The following is a 21,486-nucleotide window of genomic DNA, read 5'->3' on the forward strand; positions in this document are numbered from 1 at the left end:
GTCTCAAAAAAAAAAATTTAAAGACTGGGGACATCACTTAATGGCTAAACTGCCGTGAATTCTGTCTACATTACAAAAAAGAAAAAAAATTACCATTATAAAATCTCAAAAAAAGATTACAGGTTAAAAATTATAAGGATAGGTCTTCCTCTGATGTAATAAAGCATAAAAAATAGGTTTACTCAAATTTCCAGAAGTGAAGACACTTAATCATCTTTAATTTATAATTAATTTATTCTCAATCAGAAATGAAATATCTGCAGTATAGTATGAAATCTGTGAGGATTTCATTATTTCTACCACATTACCTAATGCTATTTATAAATTTTCAGCAAAAGTTAAAGCAATTTCCCATTTTCTATGCTTAAATGCTTTCTCTTACGAATTCTTAAGGAAATCAAAATATAAGAACTTGATAAGACTTTACTTTTAACATTTTTCAAGGTTTTAGTATTTATGGTGAATATTTTCCTGTTATCTATATATAGGCATATATTTTGGAAAAAAAATGTCTTCCAAATTTGATAAAGAATGAGGTTTTAGATGAAGAAAGTTTCAATTTAAATATGGGGTTGGATATTTTTAAATTTTTTTTAAGAGTTTCTATGCACTATAAAGTCCCTCGTGTTTAGTAAAGTTTTGGAAATGAAGAAAAATTTGTTTCATTCTTTCCACTTGTACCAACTCTCAGCAGTATAAATTCTCAGGGACTGAGTAAGATATGAATAACTGTTAAAGATTTTTGTCTTTATTATTTTTATTTATTTTTTAATTAGTAAAGGTAAAATTTCTCTGCTGATTCCTCTGATGTGGTATATGGTTGAACCATTCAAAATGTATTTGAACAATGTTCCCATTTATAGAGCTTATCTCCCCTCCAAATTCTTTGATGTTTAATAAGTGATCTTCCAATTTTTGCTACATGTGTAGTGCTTCTCTGCAGTATAACATTTCAGGAGTTTGATAATGTTTGAACAACTTCTAAAAGCTTTGCAATGTTCTTTACATTTGTAGGGCTTTTCTCCAGTATGAATTCTCCAGAGATTAATAAAAACTGATTTTTTTTTCCACTATACTCCTTATGACATATATGGCACAATTTTTCGTATCTCTATACAACATATGTTCTCGCCAATTAATGCCAATATACATGTACTTTTAACTTGCATTACAATTCTTAATACACATATACATACCGAAATCTTTCATATCTCCATTTGTGTAAAAGGTATGTTGATACCCAATTCAAGTCTTCATACATGTACTTTGTATAATGATGACAATTACATTCCACCATCCTTGATAATCCCTTCCACCCTCTTCCCTATCTAGAATCTAATCCTCACATGTTCTGCCTCAGTAGTCCACGATGAGCCACCCCCCTTATAATCAGAGAAAACATTCAGCATTCGTTTTTCCTGGGGAGGGGACTGCCTGACTTCACTTAGCATAATCTTCTCCAATGCCATCCATTTACCTGCAAATATCATGATTTTATTCTTTTTTAATGCTGAGTAATATTCCATTGTAAATAAATGCCACATTTTTTTTAACCATTCATCCACTGAAAGACATCTAGGTTGGCTCCACAGTTTAGCTGTTGTGAATTCTGCTGCTATAAACATTGAAGTGGCTGTGTCCCTGTAGTATGCAATTTTTAAGTCATTTGGGTATAGACCAAGAAAAGGAATAGCTGGATCAAATGATGGTTCCATTCCCAGATTTCCAAAGAATCTCCATAATGCTTTCCAAATTGGCTGCATCAATTTGCAGTCCCACCAGCACTGTATGAATGTACCTTTTTCCCTAATCCTCACCAACACTTTTTGTTGTCTTCATGATAGGTGCGATTCTGACTGAGGTGAGGTGACATTTCTTTTTTTTTTTTTTTTTTTTTTTTTTAGTTTGATTGGTATTTCTCTGATTGCTAGAGATGATGAACATCTTTTCATATATTTGTTGATTGACTGCATATCCTCTTCTGAGAAGTGTCTGTTCAGGTCCTTGGCCAATTTATCAATGGGTTATTGTTGTTTTTATTTTGTTTTGTTGCTGATCTTCCTGAATTCTTTATTATACCCTAGAGATTAATGCTCTATCTGAAGTGTGAGGGGTAAAAATTTTTCCCAGAATGCAGGCTCTCTGTTCACCTCACAGTTTGTTTCTTTTGCTGAGAAAAACCTTTTTAGTTTGAATCCATCCCATTTATTGATTCTTAATTTTCATTCTTTTGCTATAGGAGTCTCATTAAGAAAGATGGGGCCTAATCCCATGTGATGAAGATTAGGATCTACTTTATCTTCTATTAGATGCAGACTCTCTGGTTTAATTCCTAGGTCCTTGTTCCATTATGAGTTAAGTTTTGTGCATAGTGAGAGACAGGGATTCAATTTCATTTTGTTGCATATGGATTTCAAGTTTTCCCAGCACCATTTGTTCAAGATGCTATCTTTTCTACAGTGCATTTTTGGCACCTTTGTCTAATATAAGATAATTGTAATTTTGTGTGTTAGTCTCTGTGTCCTCTATTCTGTACCATTGGTCTACCTGCCTATTTTGGAGCCAGTACTAAGCTATTTTTGTTACTATTGCTCTGTAGTTTAATTTAAGGTCTGGCATAGCGATACCACCTGCTTATTCTGAATTTCAGGATTGTGTTTTCTATTTCTATGAGGAATGACATTGAGATTTTGACCAGAATTATATTGAACCTGTATAGTGCTTTTGTTAGAATGGTCATTTTGATAACACTAATTCTTCCTATCCATGAGCAAGGAAGATCTTTCCATCTAAGGTCTTCTTCTATTTCTCTGTTTAGGGTTCTGTAGCTTTCATTGTATAGATCTTTCACCTCTTTTTTTTTTTTATTCCCAAGTATCTTATTTTATTTGAGGCTATTATGAATGGGGTAGTTTCCCTCATGTCCTTCTCAGAGGATTTGTCTCTGATATACAGGAATGCCTTTGATTTATGAGTGTTGACTTTATATCTTGATACTTTTCTGAATTCATTTACGAATTCTAGAAGTTTTCTGGTGGAGTTTTTGGGGTCTTCAAGGTATATAATCTTGTCATCAGCAAATAGTGCTGGTTTAAGTTCTTTTCCTTTAGTTATTCCTTTAATTTCTTTTGTCTGTCTAATTGCTCTGGTCAGTGTTTCAAGAACTATATTGAATGGAAGTGGTGAGAGAGGGCAACCCTGTCTTCTTCCAGATTTTAGAGGGAATGCCTTCAAATATTCTCCGTTGGAATGACGTTGGCCTGAGGCTTAGTGTAGATAGCCTTTACAAAGTGTTTGAACCTAAAGGGGTGTTGTATTTTGTCAAATATTTTTCTGCATCTATAGAGATGTTCATATGATTCTTATCTTTAAGTCTATTGATGTGATGAATTACACTTATTGAGTCCCGAATGTTGAATCAACCTTGCATCCCTGGAATGAATCCACTTGATCATGGTGCACAATCTTTTTGATGTTTTTGGATTCGATTTCAAAGAATTTTATTGAAAATTTTTGCATCTATGTAGATTAGAGATATTGAAAGTCTTATATATTGTTAAAAGTTCATCCAAATTTTTTTCATTCATAGATCGTCTGTCCAGTATAAACTCTCCTATGGTCAGTAAGGAAGAACCTTTCATTTAAAAAGTTGCCATTTGTGCAGCTTCTCTCCAGTATGAATTCTCTGGTGTATGATAAAGCTTGAACAATGCCTAAAAGCTTTACCACATTCTTTACATTTGTAGGGATTCTCTCCAGTATGAATTCTATGATGTTCCACAAGCACTGATCTTTGAAAGATTTGGCACATTCTTTACATTTGTATGGCTTCTCTCCAGTGTGAATTTTCTGGTGTCAAACAAGGTTTGATTTCTCATGAAATGTTTTGCCACATTGTTCACATTTGTAGGGCGTCTCTCCAGTATGCATTCTCTGGTATTTGAAAATGCTTGCCACATTCTGTACATTTGTAGGGCTTCTCTGCAGTATGAACTCTGTGGTGTCCAGTAAGTGCTGATCTTTGGGTAAAAGCCTTGCTACATTCTTTACATTTGTAGGGCTTATCTCCAGTGTGGATTCTCTGGTGCTTAGTTAATGCTGAATTTTGCTTAAAAGCTTTGCCACATTCTTTACATTTGTAGGGCTTCTCTCCAGTATGAATTTTCTGGTGTTGGAAAATGCATGAATATTGCCTAAAAGCCTTGCCACAGTCTTCACATTTGTAGAGATTTTCTCCAGTATGAATTCTATGGTGATTGTTAAATAGTGATCTTTGACTAAAAATTTTGGCACATTCTTCACATTTGTAAGGTTTCTGGCCATTATGAATTCTCTGGTGTTGTAGCAGATTTGATTTCTGACTAAAACATTTGCCACATTGTTCATTTGTAGGGCTTCTTTCTACTATGAGTTCTCAGGTGTTTGATAATGCCAGCATGATGGCTAAAAACTTTGCAACATTCTTTACATTTGTAGGGATTCTCTCCAGTATGAATTCTATAGTGTTCAACAAGCACTGATCTATAATTAAAACCTTTGTCACATTCTATACATTCATATGGTTTCTCTCCAGTATGGATTATCTGGTGTTGAACAAGATTATGTTTTAGATTAAATGTTTTGCCGCACTGTTCACATTTGTAGGGCTTCTCTCCAGTAGGAATCCTCCGGTGTTTGATAAAGCTTGAAGAGTGGCTGAAAGTTTTGCCACATTCTTTACATGTGTAGGGCTTCTCTCCAGTATGAACTCTCAGGTGATAAGTAAGTATTGATCTTTGAATAAAACCTTTGCAACATTCTTTACATTTGTAGGGCTTCTCTCCCGTATGAACTTTCTGGTGTTTATTAAGGACTGATTTTCGATTAAAACCTTTGCTACATTCTTTACATTTGTAGGGCTTCTTTTCAGTAAGAATTTTCTGGTGTTTAGTAAGGTCTGATTTTGGATTAAAAGCACTGTTACATTATTTACATTTGTAGGGCTTCCCTCCACTATGTATTCTGTGATGTTCAGTTAGCAGTAATCTTTCAATTTCTTTACATCTGTATGGATTCTCTCCAGTACGAATTTTCTGGTGTTGAATAAAAAGAGATCTTCGATTAAAAGCTTTGCCACATACTTCACATTTGTAAGTCTTCTGTCCAGAATGATACCTTTGGTTTTGTGTAAGGGTTGAATTTTGTCCTAAGGCTTTGGAACTTTCTTTACATTTCTTGGAGCTCTCATTAACATCAATTTTCTGGGATAGAACAACTGAGCTTTGATTAAAAGCTTAGCCACAGTCTTTACATTTGCCAAATTTGTCACTGCTATGACATCTCAGGGATTCAGAAATGATTGAGAAATTGTTAAACTTGAGACTTTCTTTACAATTACAGGGCTTCTCTTGGGCATGGATGCTCTGATGCTTGACAGGGACTATATCTCTTCTCAGATTTTTCATATTTCCTTTCAGAGAAAATATGTGCTTCCAAAATTGCTGTGGATTTATTCTTAACAATATACAGAGTTCCTCAAAAGTAACAAGCAAAAATGGAAGTATTTTCTGAGATATTAATTGTTCTTGATATCTGTTACCAGTAAAATTTTCATTATGAACAATCACTGATAATTGGTTTTGTTCCTTATAATATGATTTCTGAAATTTACTCTCACTTAAAATTTCCCCTAATATTCTTGGTGGTAAATAGTCAAGGTCGCATTTCCCATATCTTCCCTTTATTACTTTTTATAATAAATATGTTATGCCCTGCTCTGATGAAAATTCTTCAGTATGATGAGAAGTTATGGCTAAAATAAATATAAATAAAATTGGTATTACTTAATAGACTGAGGTGAATATATTTTGCAAATGTACCATATGAACTGTGGTACCATAGCATTGTCAGGACATCAGCAGGAGAACAGTTTAATAAATGCAATGCCATCATTACTCCAAAAATACATAAACTAAGTAAAAATGTATAGACAATATTACATTGTGAGAACTACCAGAACCATATTAGGGTACATATTCTTGCAAACATCCCACATGGGCATTTCTGTTGGAAGGATGGGTGGGCTGCGAAATAAAATCTATAAAACTAAAACCATGAAATACACACAAAAGAGAAGAAATGTTTTACAAAGTTGGTGCAATGACATGTTAAGCCAATTAGAAGGGGGTGGCATCCAACAAAGATAGAGCCTGCACTTACTGTATTTATAGTAGTATAGATCAAGGGGAATCCATGGGTATAAGATTTCAGTGTGGGAGGATTCTTGTCTCTGTACTTTCTTCTTCACAAAATAATAGGTTATGGGTGAGGGTAGGCAGTTTGTTTCGCTCTTAATGGGTCATGCCCATCACTGATGCTGTTCTGAACTGTAATGGAGATAGGTAAGAAGCCACATAAGCCACACATTCTCAAACCAGCAGGATTTCTGCTGCGATTTCCAGACACCAGACTTTCCTGCCTAATGGCTTCAATATTGTTTTAGTTCCCACACAGCTCACAGGTGGTTTTCTGTGTATCCCCTGTACATATTTTTTAAATGCAAACGATGGGCAGTTATCTCAGGTATCTATATCCTTGTTCTGAGGGCACAACAACCTATTATCATGATACAAAAAAACATCTAGTAGCAAACACATCATTCCAATAATATACCATGCATAATGTTTCAACATATTTTGTGATTTAAAGCATAAGGAGACTGAATACAGCAGCCATAGCAGAAAACCTATTTGCAGTTCTAGCCTACAAAGTCAGGCAGAGGGCCATTTATATAATGTAGAAAATCTCAGGCTGCAATTAAACACCAGAGATCTTTTAAAATACCAACTCCACTGGAAGTTAGATCATTACCAATAAAACTGCCAGGAGTCATGGCATCCTTACAGATTTGTCCTTTACCAATTCTTGGAGACAAATCCAAAATATAACCACTATTTCTAGAAACTTTATGTTGTACTGGCATGACATTTGCACACTTCATCCATTTAAGAAAGGCACAAAATTCTATTGCAGAAGAATTAGAGCAGTAAGGTATTGGTAAATGTTCCTTGGAAATGACTGGCTTGTTATGAGAATGTACTATTTTAATAACTGTCCTAACACATAATCTTAAGTCCCATGGGCAAGCATAATTGGCTGGTCTAGATCCCCCATATACTCTCTTTCCCTCAAAAGATACTTTTAAACAGCCAGCATATTTATCATGGAACCAGCATATAGGTAATTGCTCATTGTAGCCAATATAATGAAATCCAGTTACATGGAGGGGTGTAATGTGAATATCCGTAAAACATCCCATCATATCAGAATCATTAGTAAATATTGGGATGGATTCTTCAGTCCACACCACCATGTGTACTATAAGTGGATATGCAAAATAGGTCAAATGAATTTCTACAGGGACTCCACACACCTTCACAGTTCAATAGAGTTATCATGACCACAAACATTGTGGTTGGAGATTTAATATCTCCTTTTTGTTGAACCATCTGCTCAGTCTTTTAAGATTCTTCAGTTGCTTACATACTGGCAGTTTGAGTGTTTGCATGGCAGGGCCATCCATACTCATCCTTTTCCTCCATATTAGCTTCCTATTCCTGCCGGGGTGAGGACTGACATCTCTGGTTTAAATTTTAGTCATTTGAATGTTGGCTCTAGGTCCATGTTTGATGGCACGTTTCAGTACCAAAATATTTCAGAAAAAATGAACCTTCTGGGAAAACATAAGCATGATCTTTCCTTCTTTGTAATATACCACTGTACAACTATGATAAAAACCTACCTACTCTCTTCTCTCAGTGAAAAAAAGAGAAATGCAAAATATATGCAAACATATGTGACTTTCTTAAAGACTCTCTAAAAACTGGTTTCTATCTTTCATGACAAGGGTCCTGGAGAAAATAGATATTTAGATGACAATAAAACGTATTCAACAGAGGTCTATGGATTGTTTAAAACTATATATGAACAAAATTTTTAATTGGAAAAATTTTTAATTGGAAAAATACATGTCTTGAGAAGATTCACACTAAAAACAAGTTTGAGAGAGAATTAAAAACATGGCATAGCCTATGTCTGTATTACACAGATGACAACCCACATATGAGGATCAAGGTAAATGACTTGCTTTGGATTCTTTAAATTTTTGTTATATACTGATTTATTTCATTGAAAAATTAAACTTTATATATTACTAGATATATCATGGTATTTTTGAATATATATAAAATTTTATACATATATACACCAAGTGAATGAAAACCTATATTATTTCTTATAATAATCAATTTTGTGCTTAGAAAACACTTGTTCATTCTATTAGCATTTATTAGGAATACAGCACAATACACTCCCTACACTCATATGGTCCAACACAACTCTCAACCTTCTTATGCCAATTAAAATAAAATGCTGCAGATGTAGAACAACACTACACCAAACACAGTGCCTGGGAACATCAATTTACTCATCTGATTTGGTTCCAAACTCAGATGCTCCTGCAACTAAATTTTTTGATCTGCTTTATTTCACAATAAATGACAAGATTTTTTACAACTAATAAGAACAATTCCATATTTTTCTCATTCAGTCATTAATTCGAATATAGGTTGAGTCCATAACTTTACTATTGTAAATGATGAATGCAATAAACAGTAGAGATATCGCTTGAACATCTTGATCAAATATCCTGTGGACACATAAGTAAGATTTGCATTTCGAGTTCACAAAAACGTCTACTTTTAATTTTTATTATATATGATTCTTGAGATTAAGCCCAAAGATACTGTACCACTGAGTTATGACACAAATCATTTTAAAGTTGTTTATTTTTAAACATGTTGTCACTACATTGTAGTGATTTGTCCCAAACTTGAAACACTAGTATGGCTTCTAAATTAGCTGGGATTGACAGTATGCATCACTTTGTCTGTTTTTTAATAACATCCAAACTATTTACCAAAATGACTATAAAATCCATTACTGGCTGATTTTCAAATGGACAAACCAATTAAAAATAATACACCATACACACACAAAAAAAATGAAAACAAGTCTTAACCAATGTAACAAACTAAAGCAGCAGGAATTGAACATTAAAAAACTGAGAGTTATGGATTACCTGAAGTATAGAAAATAAAAATTTAAAATAAGTTTAATGAGCTAAAACAGAATACAAAAAACTGAACAAAAATCACAGAAAAAAATGTTTATAAAAGCAGAAGTTTTATATTTGAAAAATATAAAATATTACATTTGAAGATTTTATATTTCAAGATCAAGGACTAATGTGCACAGCTATAATCCCAGCAATGTGGGAGACTGAGCCAGGAGCTTCTTAAGTTTGAGGCAACCCCAAGTTCATGACATCACGACAAAAAAAAAAAAAGTTGTTTTTTTGTTTTCTTTTGTTTTTTAATGACAGGAGCTGAGAACACAATTTAGTTGTAAAATACCTAAAAAACTCCATCCTCAATACCATTTTAAAAAATCAGAATTTATAAATATGAGGTATAAAACCAAAATCAAAACCTAAGAAGACCAATTATCTCCAATTAGTGAAGTCTCATCTGACTTCAAGCCAGACATTCAAAGATAAGAGGTCCTAGGATATTAATACCACATTCTGAGGAAAAAAAATGGATTTCAATGAAGAATACTATATCCAGAAAAATTAAGCTTCAGATCAGATGATAAAATAAAAAACTTCCATGATAAACAAAAGTTAAAAAAAATCACAACTCAAAAGCCTGCACTACACAACATTCTCAACAAAATATTCCATGAAGATAAAAATGAAAAACAAAGCAAAAATCAGCAATGGAAGGAATTATACTACAGGAGTAATCAATCAAAGGAGAAATTATTTCAACTTAAAAAAACAGAAATAAACCCAAGTGGCTGAGAATACATATCATATCTAAATCATAACCTTGAATGTAAGCTGACTAAAGTCATCAATTAAAAGACATACACTGGCAGAATGGATTAAAAATGAAGATCAAAGGATATGCTGTCTCTAAGAGATTCCCCTCATAAGCAAAGACATTCACAGAATAAAAGCAAAGGGATGAAAAAGAATATATCACTCACATGGATTTCCTACACAGGTAGGAGTTTCTGTCCTCATAACAGATAAAGTTAACTTCAAGCCAAAATTAATCAGCAGAGACTAAGAAATACATCTCATACTGTATAAACAAATCATACATCGACAAGACATAACACGTGTTAATATTTATGGAGCATCTACACACACCAGACAAACCCTTCTTAATTTCAAGAATCAAATGGACCATAGCATAATAATACTGGGTAATTTTAGCAGACCTCTCTCACCAGAGGATATATCCTCCAAAGAATAATACAAAAAACTAAAAAGTACAATCAACAATTTAGATTTAAAAGAAATATATTGAGTATTTCATTCTTTAACAAGTGATTACACTTTCTTCTTAGCAGCACATGGTTGCATCTCTAAAATAGACTGTGTAGATTTTTTTTCAATTTTTAGATTATCCATTTTATTTATAACTGGTGCTTAACATTTTAAGCCAGTGCCTCACACATGCTAAACAAGCAATCTAACACTGAACAACAACCCCAACAGCAAATAGAAGATATATTAGGCCACAAAAAAATTCTATGAAAATTTTTAAAACATAGAGAATATACCCTGCATTCGAACAGACCATAATGGAAAAAAACAATTAGAAATCAATGATAAAGTAAAACAAACAAACAAACAAAAAAAAAAAAACAGAAGCTAATCTAACATTGAACAACCAATGCATAGCAGAAGAAATCAAGGGCAAAAATCAAGTTGATGACAATGTGGGGAAAAAAGCACACTCATGCATTGCTAGTGGGATTGCAAATTGGTGCAGCAAATATGGAATGTAGTATGGAGACTCCTTGGAAAACTGGGAATAGAACCAACATTTGACCAAGGTTTCCCACTCCTTGGTCTATATCCAAAGGACTTAAAAACAGCATACTACAGGGACATATCCATATCAATGTTTATAGCAGCAAGATTCACAATAGCTAAAGTGTGGAAATAACCTAGATGTCTCTGGGTTGATGAATGGATAAAGAAAATGTAGTATATGTGCCCAATAAAATATTACTCAGCAATAAGAGAGAATAAAATCACAGCATTTGCAGATAAAGGAATGGAGTTGGAGAATATAATGCTAAGTGAAGTTAGCCAATCCTAAAAAACAAATGCCAAATGTTTGCTCTAATGTAAGGATGCTAATTCATAATGCTGTGGTGGAGGAGAGGATCAGATGAAGTCTAGATAAGGGCAAAGAGGAGAGAAGGAAAGGCAGGGGCGTAGGGGTAGGAAAAACAGTGAAATGAGATAAACATCATTACCCTGAGTACATCTATGAAGACATGAATGATGTGACTCTCCTTTGTGTACAACCAGAAATATGAAATTTTGAGCTCTATACATGTTATAGAATTGTAATGCATTCTGCTGTCATATAATAAATTAAAACAAAAAAATGTTTTGAAAAAATAAATAAAATAGATAAACACAGCCACACTAATTAAAAGAAAGAGAACAAGTCAAATTACTAAAATTTGTGATGAAAAAGGAAATATCATCATGGACACTACTGAAACATAGATGATAATTAGAAACTACTTCAAAAAATTATACTACAATAAATCAGAAAATCTTGAAGAGGTTGATAAATTTTTAGAAACATATGATGGGACGAAATTGAATCAGGAGGACACATACAATTTAAACACATCAATTTCAACTAATAAGATAGAAGGTGCTATCAAAAAAAAAAAAAAACTTCTACAAACCAAGTGGATTCTAAGCCAAATTCTAGCAGAAATTCAAAGAATTAACACCAACAGTCCTCAAATCATTTCATGAAAACAAAACAAGAGAACCATCCAAACTCATCTCATGAAGCTCACCCTGATAACAAACAGCAGACAAAGACACATAAAGGAAAGAAAACTGCAGACCAATATTCTTGATGAACATAGATGAAAAATTTCTCAATAAAATCATGGCAAATCACAAACAAAAACATATTTAAAATAAGTGGAGTTCACTCCAGGGATGCAAGGCTGGTTCAACATAAGAAATCAATAAGCATAATTCATCACAATAATAGAATTAGAGACAAGAATAGTTATTATCTCAATTGATGCATAAAAAGCATTTCACAAAATATAGCATCAACATATATTCAAAAACAAGCTATGAATAATAGTTATATACTTCAACATTATAAATGCTACATATGCTATACTCAAGGACAACATCATTCTAAATGGTGAAAACAAAAAATGAACGAATTCTCTTAAGAACTGGAACAAGACAAGGATGCCCTCTTTCACCACTTTTATTTAACATCATCCTTGAAAACCCTTCCAGAGAACTTAAGACAAAGAAAGAAATTAAATGGAAACTAACAGAAAAATAACTCAAACTATCACTATTTCCTAACAATACATTTCTATTTTCAAAAGACCCAAAAATTTTCACTGGAAAATTTAGAACTAATAAATGAATTCAGCAAAGCAGCAGGATACAGAATCAACACCCACAAATCAAACATGTTCTTGTACATCACTGATGAAACACCTGAAAGAGAAACTAGAAAAACTACCACATTCACAAGAACCCTCAAATTAAAAAAAAAAAAGGGAATCAATCTAAGAAAAGAGGTGAAAGACCCCTACAATTAAAACTGCACAATACTAAAGAAAGAAATTGAAGAAGACCATAAAAGATGGAAAGATCTCCCATTCTCCCATGCTCTTGGAAAGGCAGAATTCACACTGTCAAAATGGCCATACCATTAAAAGCATTTTAAGATTTAACAAAATTCCTACTAAAATACCACTGACAGTCTTCATAGAAACAGAAAAAGCAATCATAAAATTTATTTGGAAAATTAAGAGGCTCAGAATAGCCAAAGCAGCCTTTAGAAAGATAAGTGAAGCAGGAGGCATCACAATACCAGAACGTAAATGATACTACAGAGATATAGTAACAAAAACAGAATGCTATTGCACCGAAACAAACATGTAGAAAAATGGTATAGAATAAAAGACACATAAACTCACAGAATTACAATTATCTTATATTAGAAAAAAAAGCACTGAAAGCATTCATTGGAGAAAAGATAGCCTCTTCAACAACTGTGCTGGAAAAACTGGAAATCCATATGTAGAAAAATGAGATTAAACCCCTATCTCTCATCCTGCACAAAAATCAACTCAAAGTGGATCAAAGACTTAGGCAATAGAATTGAGATCCATCACCTAATAGAAGGAAAAATAGCACAAAATCTTCACCATATCAGCTTAGGACCTGATTTCCTTAACAAGACTGCAAGAAGTAAAATAAGAATCAATAAATAGGATGGCACCAAACTAATAAGCTTCTTTACAGAAAAAAAAAAAAACAATGAGAACATGAACAGACAGACTACAAATTGGGAGCAATCTTTGCCACATGTACTTCAGAATGAGCATTATCTTCAGGAAATATAAAGAATCAAACACTTAACACCAAAAGAACAAATAACCCAACCAATAAATGGAACTAAGAAAGTTCACAGAAGAATTGCAATTGATCAACAAATATTTGAAAACATGTTCAACATCTCCAGCAATTAGAGAAATGCAAATCAAAACTACACTTAGACTTCCTCTCACTTGTCAGAATAAAAACTATTAAGAGTACAAGCAACATGAATGTGGCAAACATGTGGGGAGTAGGATCGCAAATTGGTGCAACCATTCTGGAATGCTGTGTGGAGATTCCTTAAAATAAAACTTTTAATGAAAACACAATTTGACCCACTTATCCCACTCCTCAGTTTATACCCAAAGAACTTAAAATCGGCATTCTATAGTGACATAGCCACATCAATGTATATAGGAGCTCAATTCACAACAGCTCAATTATGGAACCAACCTAGGTGCTCTTCAACAGATGAATGGATAAAAAAAAATGGTACATTTGCACAGTGAAATATTACTCAGCCAAAAACAAGAGTGATATATGGTTTTGCTGGTAAAAGGATACAACTGGTAAACATTATGCTAACTGAAATAAGCCAATCTCAAAGAACCAAAGGCCAAATATTTTATCTAGAATGCAAATGCTAATTAATTCACATTAAGGGGTTAGCTAGGTAAAAACAGAGGTACTTTAGATTAGATGGAGGAGATTGAAGAAAGAGGAGAGGGTAAAGGTGTAGAAAGGATAGTAGAATGAATCAGTTTTATCCTAGGTGAATATATGATTACATGACTGCTATACTTCTACATCAGGTACAAACAGAAGAATGAGAAGTTATACTCCATTTATGTATGATGTGTCAAAATGTGTTTTACTCTCATATAAAACTAATTAGAAAAAAATTTAAGTTTAAAAAAGAACAAATAAATAAAACTAGGTTTTAGATGTAAAAAAAATATTCTTCAAGTAAAGAAAATTAAATATTAATACTTATTTAGAAATCCCAAAGAAAGTTATCCTCACCCAGGAAGACCAGGTTTCTATAGTTCTCTAACATCACATCTCTGTATAAATTCTTCTGAGCAGGTTCCAGGCACTCCCATTCCTCTTCAGAGAAATCAATGGTCACATCTCTGAATGTCACTAGTTCCTGAAATAAGATAAACAATAAATAAGGAGACTAATTAATAAATAAGGAAAGTAAAGAACACACTGACCATATGATTATTCATAGTTTTTGTTAATTGATCTATTCAGTTTTTTTTTTATTGTTGGTCGTTCAAAACATTACACAGTTCTTAATACATCATCTTTCACAGTTTGATTCAAGTGGGTTATGAACTCCCAACTTTACCCCGTATACAGATTGCTGTTTCACATCAGTTACCCTTCCATTGATTGACATATTGCCTTTCTAGTGTCTGATGTATTCTGCTGTCTGTCCTATTCTCTACTATCCCCCCTCCCCTCCCCTCCCCTCCCCTCCCCTTTTCTCATCCCTGTTTAATGTAAATCTTCTTCTCAAGCTCTTCGTCCTTACCCTGTCTTTGTTTACTCCCCTTATATCAAAGGGGTCATTTGGTATTTGTTTTTTAACGATTGACTAGCTTCACTTAGCATAATCTGCTCTAATGCCATCCATTTCCCTCCAAATTCTATGATTTTGTCATTCCTTAATGCAGAGTAATACTCCATTGTGTATAAATGCCACATTTTTTTTATCCATTCATCTATTGAAGGGCATCTAGGCTGATTCCATAATCTTGCTATAGTGAATTGTGCTGCTATGAACATCGTTGTAGCAGTGTCTCTGTAACATGCTCTTATTAGGTCTTTAGGGAATAGACCGAGAAGGGGAATAGCTGGGTCAAATGGTGGTTCCATTCCCAGCTTTCCAAGAAATCTCCATACTGCTTTCCAAATTGGCTGCACCAATTTGCAGTCCCACCGGCAATGAACAAGAGTGCCATTTTCCCCGCATCCTCTCCAGCACTTATTGTTATTTGACTTCCTAATGGATGCCAATCTTACTGGAGTGAGGTGGTATCTTAGGGTAGTTTTGATTTGCATTTCTCTAACTGCTAGCGATGGTGAGCATTTTTTCATGTACTTATTGACTGATTGTATGTCCTCCTCTGAGAACTGTCTGTTCAGGTCCTTGGCCCATTTATTCATTGGGTTATTTGTTATCTTATTGTCTAATTTTTTGAGTTCTTTGTATATTCTGGTTATTAGGGCTCTATCTGAAGTGTGTGGATTAAAGATTTGTTCCCAGGATGTAGGCTCCCTGTTTATCTCTCTTATTGTTTCTTTTGCTGAGAAAAAACTTTTTAGTTTGAGTAAGTCCCATTTGTTGATTCTAGTTGTTAACTCTTGCGCTATGGGTGTCCTATTGAGGAATTTGGGGCCCGATCCCACAGTATGTAGATCATAACCAACTTTTTCTTCTATCATGATCTATTCAGTTTTATTTCTATTTTATCAACTAGTGCATTACCTTTGACCTTATGAAAATCTCCACAAATCTACAATCCTAAACAACAAGCCCAATGAAAACATTCAAGGTCAATTCATACACAAAGCGCTTTCTTTAGATATTTTTTTGTAAAGTCCAATAAACTAGCCAATGAAGGATTACAATAGACTATATCTACAAAAAGGATTACAATAGACTATATCTACAAAAAGTACAATTTTTTAAAAATCAGTAAGCAAAAACAAAATGCCATTAGTTATTTATATGTATATGTGCCTTAAACTTAGCTTCTGCCAAAGTGGAAACTATCCTGTCTACACACCCTGGGCTTTGCCTAAATTTTTCATATTATTTCGCTTGATCACAAATAGAACCTTCCCTTTTAAGAATTTATTGGATTTTTAATAAATTTCGATGGCTAAAGCCAAAATTAAAAGTATATTAAATAGCAGTATCTATCAATATCTCTCTCTTTTTTTAATTTTTTCACACAGTGTTAGCCTTTCAGAAAAACATAAGAACATAGGGTAAAATTATTTCCTAGGGTACTTTTCATCCAATTAAGCTGAAAATAGTCACTTCAAATTTTAATGCAGTAACAATCATACTGAAAAAAAATGCCTAGGCCTTTAATTGATAAATAACATTTTCAGTGAAAATGATTTTCGCATGGATTTGTATTTCTTTCAAATGTTTAAAAAATCTCATTTCAGAACCAACACATAAGGTACAAAATAATTTTTATAGAACCTCATTTCCATGATCAACTTCATTCTTGTTTTCTTAAATACTTAAAATATTATCTGACTATTCTTTTAGCTTGGAATTATAGTTTTTGTTTAGCTTACACACTAAAAATATGAGAAGTGTCTAAAAATATCGACAATTGGTGCAAAAAAAGGAGGCAGTATATTAAGTCATTCTTTCACACTATAAATAGAACTACGGTTAGTAAATACCAAATTTTATGTAGATAAGTAACCTTCTTTCTGAAAGATGATAGACATCAAACTAGTTTTACAACAGTTTAATCAGAGGCATAGCACATGTATTGTAAGCTTGATTTTTCCTACAAAAATGTTTTGGGGGCTGGGGATGTGGCTCAAGTGGTAGCATGCTCGCCTGGCATGCATGTAGCCAGTTCAATCCTCAACACCACATGCAAACAAAGATGTTGTGTCCGCCGAAAACTAAAAAAAATAAATAGATACATATTTAAAAATTCTCTATCCCCCCCCCCTCTCTCTCTCTCTCTCAAAAAAAAATGTTCTGGCCATATTTTGGGAAAATATAAATGTACTGAGAATATAACAACATATTTCTAAAGGGGGCAAGAATACTGATTATTTTCCTTAGAAGTGAAATACTTGTCATAAAATGTATGACAGTCACTTTGTAGGATTGCGTACATTTTAAAAATATTGATTAATCTACAGGGAATTCCACATAGGCACATTTAACAAAATTTTCTCCACCTGGTAAGGTTTTCGTATACGTGACTCCTACCATTTCAATCATTTATTTTTTTTTCTTTTTGCTTCTTTATTTTCTACTTCCTCTTCTATTCATCCTTCTCTCTTCCCATACTTGCATTTGCTGCTCCCTTTTCTCTCAAAGAAGAATCAGTTATCTGATAGTCCTCAAGGAGTTTTTTTCCCCCTATTTGTTTTGCAGTTTTCTTTACCACTGTTTTGATAACAATGTTGTCAGCATTATAGGCAGTTATACCAACATTGATGACAGAATCCATTGCATGGTGTGTAACCTCTCCTGCATTATGCTCATATTTGTATCTGACAGTTTGTTTCAATAACAATGATATAAGAAACTTTTAGGTAGACCTAAGGGGAACATTCATTGATGAATGTGAGTTTAAAATATATTATGGGATTCATAAATGTTATTAAAATAACAAGCAGCAAGGACAATCCTTTTTTACCATTTCACATTTACACATATTACTTTTGAGAATTTTTCACATATTGATTTATAACAACCAAAATAATCTGATAGTAATAATAGTATTTATCTTTTATGACATTTTCTGAAATATACACTAAATGGTACAACCTGATATTTACCAAAATTTATTTGTCCTGTAATGGTGGGGGGGTAAAAATTAAGTTCAAAATAAATTGAAACAATTTTCAGAGCAAGAGTTATTATAAGTAAGAAGACTCATAGAAACATGTTAAGAAGACATAATCAAGTCAAGAAAATGATATTTATTTTATGGGCACATACATAAAATTTTAACTTTGTATACATAAAAATGGATAAATTTTCATGTAACATAATAAATTTGGTTTTTAAAAAAGTTATAAATCTATGGGGATTGAGCCTTTTTTAAAAGACACTATAGAGATAATCACATTTAAACATAAAAATAAACAAGAATTACATTTGTGAGTCTTGAACATTCTTCACTTTCCCTTGTTATTTATAATTTGATTTGAGATCTATTTCATAATTTTCAGGTATTTCAAACATATGATTGTTGTTTCCTTAACTGAAAATGCATGGAACTTTTGTGGTTTGTGTCTGGGAACTGGAAGCAAAATAAAAAGAAAGCCTACAGGTTGTGGTCGGCTTCATGACCTCCAATAATAAAGCAAACACCTCTGGTAAACAACAGGCAGAACATTCATTGTCCAGAGAGAAGCACAAAAAAAAGTTATAAAGGAGAGATTCTGTATCAAATATGATGGTTTCCAAAGGTTATTTAGAAAACTCTTGACAATGTTCTTAATGAAAACAAGAAAATGTTTATCTTTAAAGAGAAAATCTGAGAGGATTGGGGCCAAGCAAATGAGGCTAAATCTGTACAAGAGCAGATTGGTATGAAGTCTCAATTGACATAGAAGGACATATCACTGCCATGATACCAGTGGACAAGTCAAAATATAATAAAATGTAAAGCCCAATGTCAGTCTACTCATAAAAATACATTAATTTTATGCAATTTTTTAGCTTTACACATCTCTTATGCTCTAAAGTATATGTCAGTAGGCTTTCTTTAGCATTCTACAGAATGAATCTGTCCTAATTACTGCATCCTTTCAGGGCTAGCTAAGTTGTTAGGGACAATGGATGTGCATTTTTCAAGTACTTATTAAAGACAATGAAACATCTAAACATAAAGTAAACAAAGCATGTTTCATTTCTTTAGCAATGTTCAGTGAGCCCAAAACATCTCCAATAGAAGTCTAGAATACCAAGATTTTTTATACTCCTTTTTCAAAAAGAAAACTTTTTCAAGATTGCAGGTCATGCAGTCATGGCATGAATTTACAAAAGTGTAAGAATGGAAGCAAGGCTCTCAATATAGGGGATATATGTGGGTATATATAATGTAGAGTTAAATTTGACTATTGTGAGAAGCAAAGGAAGTAAAGTAGGTAAATATGCTAAACACAGATGTGAAAGATAGAAAAGGAAGACTGCAAGTTCTAAACATGAAGTACTTTAGGAGGTAAATTTAATGTAGCCCCTGACCTGGGCCACACAACTGGAGACCAAGCATGTCTTCTTCCCTTGTCCTTCCCGAGGCTTCTTTCTAAGAGGTGACTGCGCACAATTCAAACCCACATCTTGAAATAGGCCTCTAAAGAAACAAAACATGTGGGTCTTCAAAGACCTTATTTGTAGGTTCAAGATTAATTTAACTAGAAGTCATTTAGCTCAGACCTCCCTGATTCCAAAGTTTATTCATATAGTTTTAAAGGAGAAAAGACCCCTTTAAATGAGTAAATACATAAATATATTCGCATTTAGTGAGTTTTGTTTTCTATTTGGGGTTGAAACTACTATGAATTTATAGATTTACCAGCGAAAAATATCCACTGAAATATTATTTATTTTTCATTTATTTGTGTGTTTAAAACAAGGACTCCATAACTTGTCAGGGCTGGTTTTATATTTCAAAACATCAACAAACAAAAGCACCCATTTTCCCAGAAAATATATAATTTTGGTGCTATCTCCACAATAACAATTCATTAATAGAAATCATATGTGAATAATTCTAGGATTTGCCAAACCATATCTCACATGATTTAATGTTAGCTTAAAATGTCCAGATAATAATATATATGCTTGACTCTTACAAGGGTTCAAAGAAAAGGAACAGATTATTTAATATATCTGGAATTCACTGATTTAATTACAACACAATTTCAAAGAAACGACTTTGTTTTTCTTCAGCCAAAATGGAAGAGAGATTTTTTCCTACTTACAGATAAACCATGGAATTTTATCTAAAATAAGCTACCAAATAGAGCACACATGAGAAACTACTAAAAACACTTTTGGGTAGAAGAAGGCCAAATAATATTCTTATATAATGTAAGGGCAACTTATTTTCTAAAACTCAAGTTATATCCAGTTGTTTTGGTTATATCTTTTACATTTCCATCTCTGACATTTCCTCCACTGTGGTGTCTATATACTAATATAGGGTCTGTTGTTGAGGTATTCTCTATTGTTGGGGATTTTATTTTTATGTAACCTGTTGCCATTTTCTTTCTTGAAACTGTGCCCCTCTGCCTTTTAATAAAGCATCACTGATCCATCAAGGTCTGTCACCATTTTACTTACTTTTGCTTTCAGTAATAATATTCACAATTTAGAACATTTTATGAAGCATCCAGGAAATGGTAGAGCTCAAGTTTTACATGAGTTTATGTGAGCTGTAATTCAGAATAAAAGGAACACTAAAGGAAAAAGGAATTGTGAATGTTAAAACAATTAGTGAGAAGAGTAAGGGAAACATTTTAAGAACAAAACAATATCAAATGGATCAAATGACATGAAAATGTCAAGTTTTTTTAAACTCATAAATCAATTTGGGTCAGATGTTTTTCAAAAAAAGACACCAGTGAGCCAGGCACAGTGGCACATTCCCATAATCCCATCAGCTTGGAAGCCTTAGGCAGGAAGACTGTATAGTCAATGCCAACCTCAGCTATATAGAGAGACCCTGTGCAACTTAATGAGACCCTGTTTCAAAATAAAAAACAGAAAGTGCTGGGGATATGAATTTGTGCTAATACCCACATAGGTACAATCCCTGAGGACAAAATGTGCATCCTTCTTTTATATTACCTTGATACTGAAAAGGAGATGTTGTTTGCACCTTTTCTGGTGCTATGCACAAACCCATTGCAGTCAGTGAATATTCTAATAAGCAAAACTTTTTTTAAGTACATGTGGACTATCATGAGCTAAAATTATGTCATCCATAAAGCGAATAATATATGCATCAGGCAATTTTTTCTCTTACAGGTATAATAGCTTATGCCAAAAATTTTAACAAAGACTATTACACATACCTTGAGGTAACAACTTTCAGTAATATCTCTTCACTGGTTTCTTAAAATTTATTACTGAAACACTGAGAGCAATTTTTGTTGTTGTTTCTTTGTTTATTTACAATCACCTGGATGCAAGGGTAGAGTGAAAAAGTAATCTTTTAAATCTATTATCATTAGATGATAATCAAAAGAAA

At 33.0% G+C, this 21,486-nt stretch overlaps 1 protein-coding gene and 1 pseudogene across 3 annotated transcripts in view; both read right to left on the reverse strand.

The window, feature by feature from the left end:
* LOC110597289 (uncharacterized) overlaps positions 1-21,486 on the reverse strand; it is a 168,054-nt gene that overhangs the window by 112,856 nt on the left and 33,712 nt on the right. For 2 of the 3 annotated variants that reach the window (XM_078038650.1, XM_078038649.1), the window contains exon 1: positions 14,528-14,639. Coding sequence is in view for 1 of the 3 variants with exons in the window: in XM_078038648.1 (XP_077894774.1) it covers positions 14,528-14,654 (127 nt within the window). In the remaining 2 variants the exon portion in view is untranslated. Of the gene's footprint in view, positions 1-14,527; positions 14,655-21,486 lie in introns of those variants that run through there. The other variant, XM_078038648.1, reaches the window with a different exon arrangement.
* On the reverse strand, positions 1,873-7,580 carry LOC144370503 (uncharacterized; annotated as a pseudogene).

This window comes from Ictidomys tridecemlineatus, chromosome 2 (genome assembly GCF_052094955.1).
Source record: "Ictidomys tridecemlineatus isolate mIctTri1 chromosome 2, mIctTri1.hap1, whole genome shotgun sequence".
NCBI classification, from domain to species: Eukaryota; Metazoa; Chordata; class Mammalia; order Rodentia; family Sciuridae; genus Ictidomys; species Ictidomys tridecemlineatus.